Source organism: Lynx canadensis, chromosome C1, assembly GCF_007474595.2.
Source record: "Lynx canadensis isolate LIC74 chromosome C1, mLynCan4.pri.v2, whole genome shotgun sequence".
In the NCBI taxonomy this organism is placed as follows: Eukaryota; Metazoa; Chordata; class Mammalia; order Carnivora; family Felidae; genus Lynx; species Lynx canadensis.
In genome coordinates, this window is record NC_044310.1 from 63,778,809 (window position 1) to 63,800,485 (window position 21,677).

Sequence of the window (21,677 nt, forward strand, 5' to 3'; positions counted from 1 at the left end):
TTTTGTACAATTTCACTGCATTCATCACGAGCCAGAGAGTCCTGTTGATTCTATGGCAGGAAAACTATTTGTTATATTCACAGTCCAAGTGCTTACTGATTAGCCCAGGCATCATATTTGCTGATTGGGATTTCTCCATTTACTCATGGTCCATTTTTCATTACTTTTCAGGCCTAGATTTCTTTCATTTGATGCATTCTCTTAAGAATCACTGTCCACAATATGATATTTTCACCCATTTGAGAAGTGTATGTCCATTTACAAGTGATTCAAGCCAACATCAAGAATTCTGCTGCCCCATTTGCAGAAACTTGTTGCTGCCTAAAGATTTGCTGGGCATGTACCATTGATAGATAGTACAAATATACAGTGTTAATATAATGGGAAAACTCCAGAGTATTTCCATAGCTCCTGACTATCGAATAATATACAAAAATATATGACTTGGGGACAGCTGAAATTGTTTCCACACTTTGAGCTCTGCTTCCATTAGACTGGTTCACAATATTAGATTGAATCCCAAGGTGCTACTGATAATCATCAGCTGTTTTTCTTGCCCAGTCTCTTTGTTTAAATGTGTTCTTTCATTATCCATGGGCCTTTGAAAAAATGGGGGAAAGAAGGTTTTTAATTGAATAATCTGTATTCTGTCAGGTATTCCTTCTCCCTAGGAGAGTATATGGAAACTTACTTTGCTATTTTTATTTATCCTGCCAGTATCGTGTATTGATGAGAGAACTGAGATCCAATAGTGTTAAAACAAGACATGAAATATTGATTAATTCTTTTTTAAATTCCCTTTTTACTCCTGAGTATAGCAGATTTCAGAAGCTGCTGCCAATATTGTGCTCTCCAATAAACCTCCATTATTAGAGGGTCTTGATCCCCTTTGGGCTTTGATAAATGATAATTATGCTTTTAAAATGTTAGCTTGGAGTGCCCCAGGCTTTGTTTTCATCAGTTCATAGAAGAAATGAGTAAGAAACAATAAAATTTAGGCTGCAAAGTTTGAGCTAAAGACCCCAAAGGAACCCTTCCATGAAGAGGAAGCAGCTAGCGACTGAAGCAACTTAGACTCCTCATCCTTTGCCCCCACCTGACACATTTTTCCTTTTCCCATTGCACATTCCCCACTGCAGGTCAGGACTTGCCCTTCGGCCTAGGCCAAGTGAATTCGCTGATTCCTAGGCTGTATTAGAAGGTGAGATGATTTAGTATTAGCCAAACGTGAATGGCTTCAGATAGATTTGTAAAGAGAAAGAATAAGATGTTTGGCTGAATGAGGAAAACCAGTGGGACAGTCAACAGAGTGGGCAGAATGGGAACTGTAGATAGGGATAACCTGAATTTTTAGGATCAGGGACATCTTTGGGGCAAACTACTCTAAGCCAAGAGTAGGCACTGGGGAATCGAGAAATCTATTACCCTTTTAGGGCACAGGTGATCTTGGAACAGAGGGGAATCTGGTGAGATATCAAAAAGAAGTTACCGCACAGAGCAGCACACACACCCCCAACAAAGAATTATCTCATCTAAAATATCAACAGTGCTGAGATTGAGAAACCCTGACATAGAGAAAGTGCTATTATTTCATCCATCAAAGATAAGCTTCTTGAGTTCAGAACCCAAGTCACTGAGCTAATGGTGTTCAATAATTAGCAGAGCATCCTGTGAATACATAGTAGATTCAGTTTAATCCAGTTTTCTTTTGAAGGGTATTCATTTTAGTTTCTTCAGTTCCTCCCCTGAAATTAGCCAAAAGGGAAATCTCACTCATTAGAAAGTTCCAGCTTGCCAGGTAATAGGAGAAAAATGCTTCACAATATGTTTCCAGAAATGAGAAGATGAGAGAACATGCTCAGAAGCAAAAGTACAGGTGAATGAAGCATGCTGACAGCCAAAGATAGTGAGATTGGTAAAAATAAGGATAGCTTGACAGACAACGAATCCCTGTGGGCATGTGATGACCTTTAGACATCAAGAAACAGTAAGTAAACATCAAGGGGCATGGTAGCTTATATTTTATTGGTAATAAACTAGATGAAAGATCATATTTTAAATGATATGCCTTCAAGCATGTGCTATATCAAGGTGTTGACAGCATCATTTTTCCAACAGATGAGCAAGTAAATTTAAGTAGTTTCCAAGTAGTAAGTATCTTGATTACCAAGGAGCAATGGGATGTAAAGTGTGGCCAGTGGAAACAAATGATTGATAGCTTCCTCTTAACACTCCTGCCTTTACTTTTCTCTGCACGGCTCATTATTCTGCCACATTAATTTAAGCTTTCTTACTGTATTGAATTAGGGGCTTAAATTCTCTTATCATCCCTATGGGAATTTTGATTGTTTATTTGTAGATGACAATAATTGTTTTTATCGATCCCCAAATGTAGAAGGTATAAAAAGTGCTATAGCTGATGGCCAGCTGGTACATAGTTAGGGCTGCGTGCACAAGTGACGAATTACAAGACAATATTTGGCCCCAGAGGAGACCCTTTAGGAATTTTTAAAGCATCTTATAGTTATTACTAGTTCTCTTCTATCTGAAAAGCATAAACAATTTCACATATGTCAGCTCAAGTCTTTTTGTTGTTTTTATTGAACCTCAAAAGGTCTACTTGAGTAAAATTTATATATCCTTATTTCTAGTACATCCACACAGCAGGAGAGTTTGGAATGGTGTAGCTACAAAAATTCCCAGGGCCAGTGCCATCCAGGCCCAATGAGTTCCATTAGAGACCCAGATCACCAGGGCAATTATTCAGAAGAATTCTTGGATTAATGTAGCAGTTGCCATTATGCCACTGCAAGTGTCTTTAGATGACATTAGCTCCAAGTATTTTGAGAAGAAACCACTTTGCAGTCACCGACATGGGTAGGAAACCTCACATGATTTCACATCCCAAATTTATCAGAGGAACCAGAGAGAGAAAATGCAACTAATTAAAGTGCTGTTTTTAGGACAGGACAGTTAAGCAGTATGAGCCCCCTCAGCCTGAATCAAATGCAACACAGCTTGCTTGAAGATTTCAGGCAATTATGATCTGTCTATCCAGAAATAAAATAAATCAGGTTAGGCTTAAAGGTAATTAAGTATCAGAGACATGGTAAATTTTCCTTAGTAGTTGGTAACATGGAAAGATATTTAGCCAGGTGCCAAACTCTGAAATTCTTGACCTTCTTTTCCTGTGGTAGAGAGAAGGTAGATACGTAGAAGACCCACTTCGACAATTGCATCCTATTTATCCTTGGGTTCTGTTCTGAAGGTTTGTTGCTCAGCTCTCAACTATCTAAGTTGAACCAGAATGAGCCAGGAGAGTTGTTTTGCAGAATAGAGGTCCATATGTCACACAAATATCTTCCTTCCTTTATCCTGGAGTTATAATATTATCTTGGCCTTAACAGTTAGCAACTCCAAGGCCAAACTGACTCCCAAGAAAACCACATAAAAAGAAAATTTGCCCTAATTTAGGTTTACTTTTTCTCTCAAATTAAGCTTTAGTCTCAATACTATGATCTAGTTGTGTCCTTGGTCTTGGACATCCATTCCAGCACATTCCATGAGCAGTAGTGTGAAAGAAGGAAATACGGAGCTCCTTCCTCCAAAAGTTTAGTGGCTATAGCCACTACCATTGCAAGGTAAAAACTTTGTACCATTTTTATATATGCCTTGGGCATTTAGTGGCAGACCCACCACAGAAGTAGACATTAAATGTGATGTCACTGATTAAGGTGTACATTAATTACACATTCAACATGTGTGGAGCATGTTACTGTAGAATGGGTAAAGCTATTAAGGGTGATGATCACAGAAGCAATTGATTTTAAAATTGGAAAAAACCTTAGATGTGACTTAGTCCAACCATCTCATTTTAGAGACAAGGAAATTAAGATAAACATGTTTTCCAAGGCTTGATAGTGGCAAACCTGGAATGCGAAACCAGATATCCACATTCTCAATTCCATACCTATTCTCTACTGACTCTGGAACACATGGGATTGTGTTTTGTGAAACTGTATTGTGATTGTTTTAACAGGTGTGCTACTTGACTATATATTCTTTAAGAAAGTATTCATCACTAACTTCTAGCATAGGATCCCAATAAATGTCTGTTAAAAATACCAATAAATGGGTGAATGAGTGCGACCTGTTTTCCTCCTCATGTACAAATAAATGCTGTAATGTTTAGTTGATCTCTGCTAGTGCATGGTCAGCCTAGTAATGAAGAAAGAGAGGATAGAAAGCTTGAAAAAATAGAATGAGAAGGCAAGAAGAGTAAATGGTGTATACAATTCAAGTAGGAATATAACCAGAAAAAATCCAGCATGCAGACAAAATTTCTAGACTCGATTTGGGAGCTTTTAATCAAGACTCTTGCCTATTCTGATCTCTCCCAGTTTTCAAATAAGGACTTTTAAGCAGATGGTGCTTTAAGCAGTTCTCATCATTGCTGCTTCCCCCCAGACCCCAGAACACAGGATGGACCACAAGTTAAGTTGTATAATAAGCAAAGTTGCTCTTGAGTGTATTTCGCCTCCCTCTGGTACATCTTCCCACCCATTTGGCACCCATTTCTAACCCATGCGGATGCTGCTCTTCTTATCACAGAGGAAAGTGCATGTAACTCAATGTGGTCCTGTTTCTGAAATATTTCCCATTTAGGACGCACACCAGGAAATACCAAGAAAGACAACTTACATAGTGGATTTCAGACTCAGTGGCAAATGAGCAGAGGGGATGGATATATATGGACTGGGTTTTTCTCTCCTTACAAATCATCCAAGTCAATTAAAATGAAAGTGAGAGGGGCGCCTGGGTGGCGCAGTCGGTTAAGCGTCCGACTTCAGCCAGGTCACGATCTCGCGGTCCGGGAGTTCGAGCCCCGCGTCGGGCTCTGGGCTGATGGCTCAGAGCCTGGAGCCTGTTTCCGATTCTGTGTCTCCCTCTCTCTCTGCCCCTCCCCCGTTCATGCTCTGTCTCTCTCTGTCCCCCCAAAAATAAATAAACGTTGAAAAAAAAAATAAATAAAATAAAATGAAAGTGAGAAAATCCAGTTACCAACCCCCACTGTGAGCCTATATTGCTCCTGAACTGCTTACATGTTGTAAGTAATTTGGTACTAAATGATGCCTGTTTAAAAAAAAAAAAGAATCAAAGGATTCGGGGTTCTAATTATAGCACACCGATGGTTTGGTACTAGAGAACTGTATCCACAATATAGGACATCAGTGGGCAGCATCTACTGGCTGGTGGGCTCTACCTAGAGAGTGGTTATCAGTGGCTACGTGTCAGGTTCTAGAAGAGCTGGCTATGCTCCCGTATGCCAGGAAGTCTAAATGGAAGGTACAAAATTTAGTCTTTTTTAGAAATGGTGCTGCACAGTTGCCAGATAACCTGGCAAGACCCAATGCCCCTATGGAAAGACATTAAAGAGATAGGCAGTCATTCATTTAGATGGATTGGGTCCCCTTGGCTAAAGCCAAGCATGGAGATCCAGCTTTTCATCTAATGCTCCCTTGAGCTGCTGAAGTTTGGCAGACTCTTCCAGTCAGCACTACATCTTAACTACATCAGCCACTCTCCTCCTTCAGTGACTGTGATTCCCATCTTTTCCTTAAACATACCGAGCGCACTTCCACATTTGTGGTTTTGCCCTTTACATTTCCTCTTCCTGGAACACTTTCCTCTCCTATGGTCTGTTGAGCAAGTGGCATCTGTCTCCTATCACCAAAGGTAGAAATCCAAGCACTTCTTCCCACTGTACCTTACTTGAATCAGCAAGAAAAATACAATACGGTCAAACACTGGATGGAGCATTACTTTACTCACATTGAGAAGAGACAGAACAAGATCAGCTCCAATAGTGAGCCTTGGTCCCCACGGCCAATGGGTCCTTCCTGGCAGCTAATTCAGAGCCCTTGGCCTACATGCAACCTGTCTTGTGATGCAGAACAAAGAACCCTGTCCACTCTTGGCAGGGGACAGATATAATAGTGGGTTTGGTCAGGTGTCATGTAACATGCATACTTAAGCAGAACAAAGGAGTACATATTGAGTCTGAAACAGGGAAAGATATTCCCACACAAGGCAATAGCCTGGAACAGGCTGTGAGGGCTCCTTATCTCTTATTAAGGAAGTGTTCCAGGCTCAAGGCTCATTCTTAATGCAGCCAAGATGAGAGCTGGAAGACTGTATGCATGAGACTGTCTTTTCCAATATGTTCCACCATAGCTTCTTCCTATTCCCACCCCACCGCCAACAACCGTCCCCTGTCCCCCACCCCCAGATTTTGCTCCTATTATCAAAGAAGCCTTCTCTGGCCAACCTTTATAAACACAGCCACCTCAAAATCTATGAAGACAGAAGCATTTGTTGTTTTGATAATTGCTGTATTGCCAGCATCTACAACAGTGAATGCACATTGTAGGTGTTCAATAAAAGTGTGTTGAAAAGATTGGTAACATGGGTCTTACAAAGGAAAAGTCTTGTCTCATGATGTCTGGAAATCAGTAAAGGAAAACTTTGCAGATGCTTTCCTAGACCAAGTAATTCACCTACACACTGCATCTAATTTACACTGAGAAACCCAACAAGTCTTAAAGAAAGTGATATGTCCAGGTAAGCAAGATAACACCATTATCATTCAGTTTCCATCAGGGCTCCAAGCAGCTTTAGAAAATCTGTCCTCTGATATACAGCACTAATTTGTGTCTTACGGAAAATCAAATAAATTATTTTTTTACCCGAAGGGAGCAGGATTATTTGACTTCAGATATTTACCATATGGCTTCTCTTCCATACAGCATAGCTCCTAGGCTTAAGGTTGTAAGAGTGAGAGCATACCTATAAATTATTCAGAGATAATTCAAAATAAGTGTGTATCTTTGACAGATTGTCAAGTTTCTTAATGCTTCTTCCTGATAACAAGTGCTATGTTTTTGATAAAAGGTTGCTCGTTTCTCACCACACTTTATTGTTGTTCTGTGTGTGTGTTTTGTTTGTTTTGTTTTGTTCATTATTATTGTTTGTTTTTTGTTCCCCCCACAGAGTCCAGTCTGGCTCTTATCTCAGCACGGGGTGGTTTACCTTCATTCTGGCCATGGATGCCTGCTATGGCATTCACGTCTACGGGATGATAAATGACACCTACTGCAAGTAAGATCACAGGAAATTATTTTTATGCATCTCCAATTCTGATATCTTGTCAAAATATCACAATTCATTTTAATACCATAAATCGGAAAAACAGATAAAGCAACAATTATTTCCCGGTGCTCTTTGCTGACATGACATTTTATTGTCAGCACATCAAGTTGTGACTTTTAGGGGTGATAAAAAGAAAAATATTTACTACAATCTAATGTCAAATGTCAGAAGGAACATTTTTCCCTTAATCAGTGGCATATCAGGGATTTGTGGCTTGGAAATACAGAACAAGTTTAGTGGTTATTTAATTTGCAAAGCAAGTTTGTCATTTCTGCTGCTCTAAGGGCTTGATGGATAGCTAGCTACTCAATGGTTATATTTGATCATGAAGGACAAAATGTCCTGAAGCCTCAGAGAAGCTGACAGCTTAACAAGAATTCCTGGAAATTATATTTCACTAATAAGTGAGTAATCTGCCAGATACTTATTTAAAATGTGTATGTTTGTCCATAGTATATCCCTGCTGGAGGGGTTGTTTCTAATTATTTAATAAAAAAAAAAAAAACCTTCCATGCTTCATCAAAGTAATGAAATGGATTTTCCTACTAAGAATTGGCATAATGTTATTCAGAGAGTATTGTAATCATATTGTCCAAATGGTAACTAAACCACAATCTTCATGATCAAATATTTCTACCCTAACTATAAGTATAATGGAGCACAGATGAACCGAATATCTTATCCTGAAAAATTACAAAGCTTCTTCAAGCTCTGCAAGAGCATCAGGCTATCCAAAGTTTGCTTCCATTATATACCATTTCCTCCTTCAAGGGATAGGTATATGTTTGAAAGCAATTGGTGTGATGTATAAATTTTATTTGATTTATTAAAGCACTAAGGGTCTGGTACATCTTCCTAAAAGCTTTTATACATAATAGCTTTTAACTGAGTTCATGGACAAGAATCATGCATGGGTTTGCAAGTAAATGCATTTACTGGGCACATAATGGATTCTTGCAAATCACTGCTTCATTCTTCATCTTAATTCTTCTCTCCTTTTCTTTTCTTTCTTTTTTTTTTTTTTGTTCTTTTTTAGGACAGAAGGATATAGAAAAGTCCCCTATCATTACTATGAACAAGGAAGAGATGAGTGTGATGAATATTTTCTTCATGAACATGCTCCATATGGGGGGCATAGGTTTATCACTGAAAAGAAAGTGTTTGCTAAATGGGCCAAGAAACATAGGATAATATTCACACACCCAAACTGGACAGTGTCTTGATGTTAGTTTTTCTGATCTTGCCACAACACTTGACATGGTAATACCACAACTGTGATGATATTGATGCTAATGACGATGACGGTGATGACAAGGACAACAATGATGATCAAGTCTGTACATTCTCAGATATGGATGGTGACCCTGCCAGTAATTTGAACTTGGGATTTCATGGAGGGTGGTTGTGCTCTTTCCATTTATTCTGAAGGTTCAACATTACATACTGCACTTTATAATTTAACTGGAATTGAAATGAAGGCCAGTAACATGACAGCCGTGACCTAAGAAATGGGAAGATTATCCTTCAAGATAGCTGCCCAGTATTCTTGAACAGTGAGTAACTTTCAAAAGCCATGGGATTTGGCCTCGTGAGACTAGGTTATTGACTCTGTGGTCTCTTCAACTTGAGCAGCTCCACCATCTTGAATGGTTGATTGTCAAACACTGACCCAAGAAATTCTATCTGGGTACAAGTATTGTACCACACTTACTAGTTAGCCTAGAGGCAGTGAAGGAATCTTCCTGACATACCATGGTCCTAGAGTACCTCCTACAGCTGAAGCCTCAGGCCATTTCTTGATTAACAAGGGAGATATCATGGCCATCGTACCCATCAGGATTATTCAACAATTCAAACACTTAATTCAAAATGGGCCAACTAGCAAATCTTGATGGATTTCCGCTCCCACCACTCCATTCTCACTACCCCAAACAATATAACCTAACCCGGTACTAGAGTGATCTCTATTACTGTTTAGTTATTTTTGGTTGAGTCCTAAATATTTCAGAAAGCTATTTAACATGTAAGATACCAACACTGTAATAACATATACTGTGAAAACATTCTTAAAACATAACCAAAAGGGTTTACTAACTCTATTTCAACATCCAACAACACAAAAATATATGCTTTTTAAAATCATGAAACGAGGAAAGCAAAGCATATTTTTACATCAATTTGTATCCTACCATACTTCATAATATATATTTGTATATTCAAATTTCTATTTTATAGGCTCAAGATGCATCTCTCCATACATTACATTATCGTTGCCAAGTGCCAACTGTTAGACATGGAGAGGAGATGATTCCTTGTGTTAAATCTGACCAGAACTTTTGCCTTCTTGGGGTTTATTTTCCCCACAGTGTATCAGTTGTTATACCATAATAACAACAATAATAATGACCTTAATGTCCAAAGTGCTTTGTCATGTAGAGTCCTCATACATATGCTGTCTCATGTGATGCCTGTGACCATCCATTGGGCTATTGCCTGCACATTCTGACATCTCCTTAGCAGATAAGCTGTAATTTGTTAATTGCTTTGATATATTCCAGATCTTCCCTTTGCTAATATTTGTATAGAATAGCATTTATGTAGACTAGTAACCAATTGATTTCAGTGCCAAATATAATACATCAGGATATGCAAAAAGTATCACAAGGATGGTCTTGGCCATACACTAGGACTCCTGTGAACGTAAGTACTTTTGATTTTTTTTAAATGACTCTTTTTAGGTAGAGAAAAATGAGGAAGCAGGACAACAGGAGGGAATGAACGCAGAGAAATACAGTCTCCTGTCCCCATCTTGAGATGACATTGTTCTCCATATAGTCATTGTTTGTTAAATATTAGAGGACTGATTTGCTGAGAGAGTTGCTGAGAGATCAAAAATATCCTTGCAAATTATTCAAAAGATGCAGCCAAGCTTAACTTACAGAGAATGATTTGGAGGATGAGAGTGATGATACATTTCACCTTAGGAGGACTTTACCATGCTAGGTCCCATGATTAGTTCTCATTAAATGAGCCATCTTGGACCAAAGCCTCTTTGCTGCTCTCTGCTGCCATTTTGATAACACCAATACATCCATGAAAATGACCAAACACCACGGTGGAACTGTTACTGTTGTTATTCTTCTGTTGTTTCCTCATATGGTTTTTAGTTCTGTGTATGTCAAGATTTTTTGAGCTAATGATGGATAGAATTGCCCACGCAAAGAAAAATAAACAGATGCAAACGTTAAAATTGTTATACAGACTGTTTAACCCCCTGTTGTGATATAGAAGTTCCACTTTTAAATATAAAGGAACATGTGATTCTCAGAATGATTCAGGGAATGACACAATTTATTTAGTTTTCTGGTAAATGCAGGGGTAAACCTATTTGTTTCAGTCCTTACCAAAAAGAAACTTTCAGCACTTGCCTGCTCTCCTGTCTCTCTATGAAGAAGACTTAGCAGGAGACTTTGTAGTGGCCACAGCGCTCTGTGGCAGGAGTTGTTTGTAGCAGGCAGTGTTTCCTCTGGAGGGGTAGGGGTGGCCTCTCCTCTCCTTTCCTCTCCTCCCTCCCCTCTCTTCCCCCCCTTTTTTTTTTCTTAACTAAACCTCAATCCCACTTTTTATTGTCGTTGTCTCTCATCTCTTTTTTTCTAAAAGTGGGAAACAAAAACCATTATTCTTAATTTGAAGACCTAATTGGATGATTTCCAGTGTAATCAGAATTTTGATAGAATCACATAGCTTATTTTTCTCTGCAGTCTTAATGTTCTCTGCTTCCATGTTCTGTATTTTTTGCCCTCAGCTTCCTAATTCTAGTGGAAATACAAAGTCTAATTTCTCTCATATTGAGAAACTTTTCATCCAAGAGTTACTGATAGAGAAGAGAACGACAAAGGAGCAATTCAAAATTGTCACACAAATTTCTGGCCATTTCCACTAGTTCTAGTCAACTGAAAGGCTTCATCCAGCAGCTAAACATTGAAAAATTCAACTGAACTCTCTCTCACTGATGTATATGTATTCCAGGAGTTAACATCTGTAAAAAACAAACACGTTTCAATTCCATCCAATGCTCTAGACAAATGGACTATTGAAAATGGCCACAATTTGCTGAAATCAGCGTAAAAGCATGCAAGCTAGAAATAATAGAGTAAATATTATTTTTAATTATGCAGAATTTAGAAGAAAGCAAGGAAATTTTAAAAAGGGTTTTAATATGAACGTTTGAATCCTTTCTAAGTTAGCATAGTGATAAGTAGTAATGATTTATATTGTTATGATGGTAATGGAAATTATAAACCTTCTAGACTATGTTTTACCTTGCTATCAAACCTATCAAAGAAAAACCAAGGATGTTTGTATATATGCACAGAGTCCATGTGTGTGTGTGTGTGTGTGTGTGTGTTGTGTGTATGTTTAAATGCATACATGTAATCCTATATTTTTCAGTGATGTGTATGAATCACAGAAAACCTATTTTAGACTTCAATGAAATGTGTTGGTTTACATTTTGAATCCTGATGAAAAAATAAAGCAAAAGTCCAAATGAAACATACCAATTGTAAAGAGTACATAAAATAATATTCAATGGCTGGCCCATTGAAGAAAGAGAAGCTGCTTAACCTGGAACCGAGAACACAGATGCCACAGTCGTCAAAGATCAGACCCGCAAGTATAACCATCTGTATTGTAGGCTCTGACAATCACAGCTCTGCCAAAGTCACGTGGAAAAACACTACATCAAGCTGCATTCACACTGAAGTGAATGAACACTGACCTCCTTATTAAAATCAGCCTGTCTTTAGCGTAAGCAGAACTCAGATTTGCATGATTTTTATTATATGGTTAGAGAACTGTGACCATTGTGCGAAGAGAAAAATATATAAGGAGTTGGTTCTTTGAAGATTTGGAATGAATCAGCCGTTGTGAGAGCAAGAGTCTGAATTGGGGACTTTGCTGACCTTTCCAGAAGTATAAAGGCATCAGAAGAGAATCACTGGTTATTTCCTTAGAAAAAAGACAACACTAAGTACTTTACCTGGTGGTGTTAATTAGATGCTAATAGTAAGCTCAGCTTTAACTTTAATAAGCAAGATAATATAATCAGATGGTTTATTTTTTTTTTTTCAACGTTTATTTATTTTTGGGACAGAGAGAGACAGAGCATGAACGGGGGAGGGGAAGAGAGAGAGGGAGACACAGAATGGGAAACAGGCTCCAGGCTCTGAGCCATCAGCCCAGAGCCTGTGGCGGGGCTCGAACTCACGGACCGCGAGATCGTGACCTGGCTGAAGTCGGACGCTTAACCGACTGCGCCACCCAGGCGCCCCTTATTTATTTTTTTTAGCATACCCATCTAGCGTTTAATGTGGCATGTCAAATGCAAAGAACAAACCATGTCGTCCAGTGTCAGGTGTTTACATGCCTTAGCACAAGTGATTTATAGTCCCAGAGACATGAGGAGGGATAAAGATGCTTTCCCTGAACTGCATTTTTAAAAGTCAAGACCTCCTCATTTTAATAGTATTCATAGATCCAGTGACTGAAGAAGCCAGTGCTAGCCTTTAAGTATTCTAGACTTTCAGAGCTTCAAGGGGCTTTAGAGACTAGCCAATCCAACCCCTCTGTCTTGAAAAAAATAGACCTATAGAAGTGAAGTGACTTGTCCACAGCTCTAAAATAGACTAATGGCAATACTGAGAGTCAAATTCTTACCTCATGTCTCCTCTAATACTTTTTCCACTTCTATTTTTTTTTAAAGAACAAAACAGTAGCTGGAAACATGCATAAAAGACTTACTGAAAAAGTCTATGCCTGGAATCCTAAGGCTCCAATTAGTGTTGATTCTACTTATGGTCAGAGAAATCCCTACACTGAAGTGCAGAAAGATTCACATAATTGAAAGAACATATCCCAGTAATTGTCCATATTCTCTGTTCTCTATGTTTATTGCTAAGACTACAACACATTCTTTTATCATGAATTCTAGGACTAATTTAGAGAATGTAAAAGTGAGTTTCTTGCTTCTTTGTTATTGAAGATGATCATGTCACTGATACTCCTCTTCTAAGAGGTGTTGATTATGGAGGTTGGTGGAACTGGTACATCCTCAGACCCTGTGACCTAATCTCTCACACCAGTTGGGCTGCCTGTATTAGTGAAATTATCCAACTGCACAGGCTGGTGAAATGCTACCCTTTGTTTTCTCACCCTCTCTGTACCACACAAGATCTTTGAGCCAGATACCCTCTGGGAAGATAAAGCCCCAAATGCCCCACACGACTTAATCACCATGCAAAACTGAAAGAGTTTTTTCTTTATAGTCCACTCATACGATACTGTTAGAAGTGGAGAATTTTGAAACTATAGTCACTAGGCTCTGAAAATGGTTTCTTTGACTCAGAGATAACATATTGTTTTGTTGCTTGTTTCTGTGGAACCTTAGAGAAACCACCAGAGTAAAATTCCATGTAAATTGCTAAAGCATCAAATCAGGGCTGTCCTTGGGCATTGTAACTTTGCAGAAAATCTCATTTAGTTGTGTTTTTTTAAGTCCTCTACTTTTTCCCCCCTTTTCAGAATAGGCACAATTTATTTTTGGAGTAGAAAGCTCTTCTTTCTCTACAGATAGGTTTCTTTTTGTTTGTGCCTTGGAGACTTCAGAAAAATAGGAGCTCACTTTCATAAAAGTGAAGAACATCTTAACGAATAGCCAACTTCATATATTCACGTATTTGTCTACATAGTGAACAGTACCTTCTGAGAAACTCCAAAGGGACACAAACCAGGGCATTTCATGGTTCGTCGTTACCAAATCTTCAAAGTACTAATTTTCTTGTGTTTAACTTTGTTGTCATTGCTACTGAGTAAATACCCATTTCTATTACATACAGTATATTTTATGCTTCACTCATTTTTCTGAGTTCACACAGTCTTTGCTGTAGTCGCTCATTCACTTTAAAAACCTGTAATCTTCATCTATTTATAGAAGAGACTGTAAACGCACAGAGTTGTGCACTTGGTGAGGTTTTTTTTCCTAGCATCAAATTGCTTTATTTATAGGCACCATGCCTTAGAATAAAGCTTACTAAATGGCAAAGGGCTACCGGTATATTTCAGTTTGGTTTGCTTTTACAAGATAAGGACATGTGAATAAAGCCAGAGAGTATTTGTCATTGAAAGAGAAAAAGCAAGGCTGGGGTTGGGGGAGAAGATATTCAATATACTCAGTACTCAAGGCAGAAAGGCTAGGTCTAGACTACTATCACGAACAATGACAAGAGAAAATGTTGGTCAGCTTCCAGAATGAGTTTTTTCCACATTATCTACTGCTGAGGTATATTTCCTTTCTTGCTGTATCAGACCTGTTAGCAAGTTGGGTTAGTACATAAGCTGCTTAAAATACAAAAGTCTTCATTCTTAACTCTCTCCCTCCTTCATTACATCCCTTCCTTTCCTCCTCCGCTCCTCCCTGATTTTCTTTCTAGAAAATTCGACACTCTTGAAGTTGAACATTATATGTGGATAGTTTCTCATTTTACAGATCAACTTACAGTACTTTACCAAGCTCTGTAGGTGACCCCTATTTGGATATGATCTTAAAATGAAAGTCTTCTTTGGGAATAAAGTAGCAATAACTTATATGCCATGTTTATTATAGGGCTGTGTACCTCATTCAATATCCTCAAATACTCTGTGAGGTACGTAATGTTACTATCACCATATCACATATAAGGAAACAGGAGCACATAGAGGCTAAGTAGCTTGTCCAAGGTTGCACAGCTGGTGATGAAATGAGGTTTTGAGCTCAGGCAATTTGACCCAAAGTCCATACCTCATTGGGGCAGGCTAATCGATGTAAACAACAACCCCAAAATTTCAATGGCTTAAGAGAGTAAGGTTTGTTTAGATGCTCCTCTCCAAACAGCTTGTCTCTGAGGATGATTCAGTGACCCAGGCTTCTCCCATCATGTAGCTTTGCCCTCCTCTGCATTCTTGGAAACCTCTCCATTTGGCCTGCTCATGGTGAAAGAGTATGAAGGATTCTGTGTTGGAGGGTTTTGTGGACAAGTCCACAAGTATGCAACACTCCATCCATATTCCACTGGGTAGTTTCAGTCATGTGGCCTGGTAGAGGTGGGCAGTGTTGTCTGATGTGCCTGGGAGGAAAAGGAACAGAGTTTGATGAATATGTAGCAGTCTCTGGCATAGTATTCTTAGTCATGATGACATATAGCCTAAAAAAAAATTACTCAGTTTTGTGCAACTATATGGATGAATTATGTTGATAATCCTTATTAAGAACACCTAAGAAAAATTTCTCTTTAAATGGATGTCAGTATCCATGCCTCAAACAAAATAAACTAGGGAATATTGTTCTAGGTCCTATAATGCCAAAAAGAGAGGAAATGATTTCCCTTACCCAAAAAAATAAAGACAGAAATTAATATGCTAGAAATACTTTCAAGTGACTTAACTCTACTAACAGTAGAAGTAACATGACTTTTAATGTCTTCATGATCTTTGGTTAACATAAGATAGATCTATCCTTGCCTCTGATCAACCGATATTGTGTGTATGCCTCTTTCCTTCCCGTGTAAGATGTTGCAAAAATTAAGTTCCCTTTTCAACTTCCCTTTGGTCTTCAGGTCTATGCAATGTTGCGATGATTTTTTTAAAGTAAAAAATGAAACTGGCGGTTCTTATATCTGAAAATAACAAATTTCTCTCTTGCACACCCCTCCCTTTCCCTATGCACATTGGCATATGAGCTTGTTCAGGGAAAAGGGACTTAATATGCCATATTTGGTTGTCCATGCCAAAATGACATAAGGTATATTCCCCTGGAGAGAGGCCCTTCATACTTTTTTCTCTTTAGCTCCCAACATTTTTCTTCCCCCTCAATACTTTCTATTTTTGCACATTATCTTCTTTAAGCTATCTAGAAATTCTTTTCCCTTAATGCAAACAGAATTTCACATCCTAAAGTTCTTTCTCACCTAATAGGAAACTATTTGCTGTCTTGGGAAAAATGCTTTGCATGTTAGCATATAAATTTTCTTAGTTTGTCCATTGAGAGAGATTAGTTGAGACTCTAAAAACAAAATAATTAGAGAAGAGAAGCAGCCAGTGTTTGCCTTCTTCCAGATCAATGTGAAATTCCTTTTAAGGACAAAAAAACTATAGCATCTGGTTGATGAATGACATAGGTTGGACATTCTGTTTAAGGGCTGTAACTGGTGATAATATCTGCAGGTCCTTTACAGGATTAAATTGAGGTTTACTACCCCTGAACCCATGCCTAAAATTGTTGAGTAATACAAATATGCAGTGTGTGTACACCAGCAGCCTCTTACACCATGCATTGTTGAGAGTTCTTGCATCTATCATTGTAAAACTTTGCAAACATACTATTTCTATGCTTATGAAGTCACTTAAAAATCTATGTAATCTTCCAAAATAATTTTCCTCCACATGCCTACATTTCCCCAGAAGTGTAACAGATATAATTCAATTCACTTAGAATGGTTTTTCCATCTTTAGTGCCAGTCTTACCTCAAATTAAAATGGTTTGTCCAAGACATATTTTGGTGACGCTGATTATAGTGGTTTTCATCTCTAGTAAAAAAAAGAAAAAGGACATACTCTATAATCTTTGATAGATAAAAGGGCATTAATGTTGGATGAGGACATTAATGTCATGCAAATGGATCTGTGGATCATGCAGAGCTGTGAGTGGCTGTTCAATATGGAACGATATAAAAAGAAAAAAGCATTCAACAACACAAACATATGGGTTCAATAAAACCAAATGAAATCTGACAGGAACAAATGTAAAGCAGGGCACTTAGGTTCAGAAAAGACAAGAGCATGACTTTACAGCAGTACTCATGAAAAATATTTGGAGGTTTTAGAGCACTCTAATATGATACATAGCAATTTAAAAGGTCACTGTGCCCTAAGATGCATAGAAAAGTCCAAGAAGAGATAGCAAGGTTCAGAATTGATCAGACCACTTCTGGAAGTATTTTTAAAACTTGTTTTAATCCTTAATAAGAAATTGCAAGCATTTCCCCAATGTCATTAAATTATCTTAAAACACTTTTAATAGCTATATTGTGCCATAATCTATTTAACCATTCCCCCATTGTCATTTTTTTCTATACAAACAGGTTTGTTCAAGAGTTTTTGGGCACTTCTCTGATTTTTTTTTCTTTTAGTGTACCAATGTACTGAGGTGCCTGCTTCCTCGCACCCTTGCCAGAATTTTGTGTTGTTTCTTCCATCTTTGCCAATTTCACATATGCCAAAAATGGTATCTTGCTTTAATTGGCATCCAGTTGATTACTATGGAAATTAAACATTTTTGCATATTTTTTGGAAATTTATATTTCTTCTTTCATGAATTAGTTCTTCCAATATATTGCCCATTATTTATGGCAGTGGGAGTCACAATACTTTAAAGATACAGAAAAATGAGAATTCGTTCAAAAGAAAGGGAACAAGTTAAGAGCAACCAGGATCACGAGAGAACGGGAAGTCATGTTGCACCAGCGACTGGAAACAGCTAGCTTGGTAGAAGTTTTCAGGAAGAACAAAATTCAAACATTTGAAAGGCATTAATTCAGGTATAAAATTCATTTTAAAATGAGTCAAATTGCAGATTTTATCTCAGAAGGACATTCAGAAAAAAATCCAGAATTAGAGTGTAGGTTTTTAGAATGAGTAAATTTGTAGAAAGTATTCATAGACCAAGACCACCTACTTGTTCAGTATTTTATGTAATTGGACAGAAAGTTGAACTCCTTTGCCCCCAAGGTCTCCTCCAAAGCACATGTTCTGTCAAATGGAATGCAACTCCATGTGGGAAAGCAAGATTTGACATGAGCGCTCTTAAAAAAATTAGCCTAAAATGGTTGTGCTATGGGGGCTCCTTGCCTTAGCGGCAGCATATTCACATACCATCTCTTAAAACAAGTTATTTCTAATAATGGCAAATGTCACCAAATTCATGTTCCTAAACTTTGGGAGCACATTCCATTGCTGGTAGGTGCCCACAAGTACACGCCACAACCCCCAACCCCAACTCTACCACTGTTTATTGCTGACTTCATTCTTGAAATGCTTCACAAAGACCTGTAACTTCCTTCATTTCCCAGTGGGGGAAATTTGTTCACATTTCACACATTCATATTTTTATATACTTGCTATTGTGCTATGTCTTTGAAATGTAATGACTCAAGAAAATTACTTTTGATATCATGGCATTCCTCATGTTGGTAATTTATGATAATAGATGTCACTGTAGATTTAAGAGTCATTTATATTGTCCACCTTTTCCTATTTCTGCTAGATTAAATAAATTCTTCATACCGAGTTTTGCCACATTTTTCAGGTTTCTAGTCTGTATCACTCACTTTCAGTATATTTATAATCCTTTTATCTGGTCTTTGTAGTTTCAAAAATGGTGCCTTGGATATTTTATGTTTTGAGCAATCAATGCCCTTTTCAAATTGCCCTCTTAAGGTTTTTGTAAAATAATATTCTCTATAATATAACTTTAAATTACCTATCTTTTTCTTTACTAGACTTAATCCAAGAAGACTAATTGAACATTAAACATTTTAATCATCCCACACTGTCGAACCTGTCTTCTCATTATTGAGAATTGGATGGGCCATGAGCTTAATTGTGTTCCTGGCAATGTAAGTAGACTGGAAGCTTCATAATATGATTAGTATATAACTATAGAATTAGCCCTGGTATTTATTAATACTACACAAATATACGTTGAATATAACCAAATGCATGGTGCTTCATTAGTGCTTTGGAGAATACAGAGATGAGTAGGCTGTAGTACTTATCTTTATAAGTAGAATAGAAGAATAAATCAAAATTCCAAATAACCAAGATAACCCAAAACAAGTTAATGGCCACAAAAATGATGCAAATGAGAATGTTGCATATGATACGGAAGTAAAAGAAGTATAAGGAAATGATTCAAATATAAAAATTGTCATTACATTATATGTGCAAGTAATGTTCAAATATACCTACAGGGTGATTCTTACTCTTAGGATGACCCAACACACAGTGAATCTCAGGAAGTGCATCTTGAACTTCTATTAGCAATGCCTTATAGAAATGGTTAATACAGGAGACAGCCACCAAGACAAAAAGATGCTTTCATCTAACACAACATGAGGCTTCCTGACAGAAGTATCTTATAGAAGAGCAATGTTTACTTGAAAATTTAGGAGTTATTCAAAATGCTAAAAACTCTTCTATCTGCTCTGAAATCTGCTAGGGGACCCCAGGGTTCAGTCAAGGTACTATTTTTAAATGTATTCATTGAACAAACAATACCTTTCAAAGATATTTCAAAGTAAGCTGTGAATTAAAATAGCATAGGATGTGGAACCAATGTAAGTGTAAATATGGATTCGTTTTATCCCTTTTATCCATATAGATCAATTAGTCTTGTATTATTATTCTTGATATGCATTCACTCTCCGCTTTAGTAGTTACCATGAATGTGAATTACCCTGATTAGGTTTTTTTTCTTATGATGGTTTCATCTATACTTATCTACTGAGCTTAAATGAAAATTTTCTAATGTAATGATAGCTATATGCATATAACTGAAGACTTAAGCAGGGCTAAGAAACAGACTGAGAAAGTAAAAATCATAATATGCACCTGTCCTGACTTTCACTTGCTATCTACAACTTCCAAAGAAAATCTAATAGAGGAGTCACACTTATGTGGTTAAGTGGCTTTTGTGACCTGAATAACCTACTTCCGTCTTCCTGGAAGTGACTAATCCTGTGTGGTAGGTGAGTTATTCTGAGTGGAGAATGAGTAAAGAGACAGGAGATAGCTAGTTGTAAGATTATTATCTTCCTTGTCTCTTCTCAGTCTCTGCTGAAATCTTATGTTCTTTCCAAAAGGTTCTTCTTCTACATTATATATTAAGTTGAAAAGGCTACCCAATGATCTCATGAGCTATGGTTATTGAGTCCAGAAAGAGATCCACATATGCTTGGTCAATTGATTTTCATAAGGATGCCAAAGTTATCCAATGGAAAAAGAATAGTCTTTTCAACATATGGTGCTGAAACAACTATCTATATGGAAAAAGATAATAATAATAATTTTAACTCTTACCTCACATATAGAAAAATTGACCTGAGATGTATGATTGATCTAAGTATAAAAGAACAATAAAAATTCTAGAACAAAACAAAGTATAAAATCTTCATCACTTTGAATTAGACAAAAATTCCCTAGGATACAAAAAGCAAAAATCATTTTAAAAGAAAAATATTATAAAGAAGGAATTTAATCAATTAAAAATGTTTTGGAAGATACTGTTAAGGAAATGAAAATACAACCCACAGACAGAAGAAAATATTTGTAATATGCATAGCTGACAAAGGATTTGTATCCTGAAGATATAAAGAACTTTTACAACTCAATAAGATAAACATCTCAATTTAAAATGGGCAATTTGAACATATGCTTCACAAAGGAAGATATATAAATGGCGAATAAGCACATGAAAAGATGCTGATCATCACAGTGAACAGAAAATATAAATTAAAACTGGCATAAGGGATTCACTGGGTGGAAAAATTCAACACAGTCCCTGCCTTTATGAAGTTTACAGTATAACAATGGGATAGTGCTGGGAAAGGAAAAAACACAGGTCATTTGGAGGTGATGACAGAGGAGATCCTTACACAGACAGGTTGGACAAGGGAATTATCAAGGCAGGCTTCCTGGTGAAAGTGAATTTAAGCTGAGATCAGAGGATCAGTGGAAGCAGATTGAGCAAAGAACGTATGAAGTAGATAAGCATGGACAGGGAACAGTATAATATAGAAAATCATGAAAAGAGGAAGCACGAGAAGTTCAAAAATCTAGATGTTTACTTACTATGGCTGCCTTGAGAAAAACCATAAGGTGAGAAGCGGAAAGTGGTGGTTAGAGATAAATAAGCAACTTAATAAGTCTTACAGGCTATCATAAGGATTTTTATTATAAGAGCAGTCCATGGAAAACATAGAAAGGTTTTAAACAAAGACATATATCTGACTTGCTTTTTAAAAAAAAATTTTTAATGTTTTTTTATTTATTTTTGAGGCAGAGAGAGATAGAGCATGAGCAGCGGAAGGGCAGAGAGAGAGGAAGGCACAGAATCTGAAGCAGGCTCCAGGCTCTGAGCTGCCAGCACAGAGCCCGACGCAGGGCTTGAACTCACAGACCTCGAGATCATGACCTGAGCCAAAGTCAGCCCGCTTAACCGACTGAGCCACCCAGGCACCCCTGACTTGCTTTTTAAAAGGATCACAGAGAAAAGAGGAAAATCAAGAATAATTCACAAGTTAACTTCAACAGTTGAGCAGATATCGATACCACTATTTATGATAGGAAATATAGTAGAAGAAGCAATTAGAGATTGA

At 37.5% G+C, this 21,677-nt stretch overlaps 1 protein-coding gene across 2 annotated transcripts in view; it reads left to right on the forward strand.

The window, feature by feature from the left end:
- ST6GALNAC3 (ST6 N-acetylgalactosaminide alpha-2,6-sialyltransferase 3) overlaps positions 1-12,225 on the forward strand; it is a 535,567-nt gene extending 523,342 nt beyond the window's left edge. For both annotated transcript variants that reach the window (XM_030326302.2, XM_030326308.1), the window contains exons 4-5: positions 7,051-7,158; positions 8,246-12,225. In XM_030326302.2, the coding sequence (XP_030182162.1) occupies positions 7,051-7,158; positions 8,246-8,432 (295 nt within the window). In that variant the 3' untranslated portion in view covers positions 8,433-12,225. The remainder of the gene's footprint in view (positions 1-7,050; positions 7,159-8,245) is intronic.
- Positions 12,226-21,677: the final 9,452 nt, after the last annotated feature.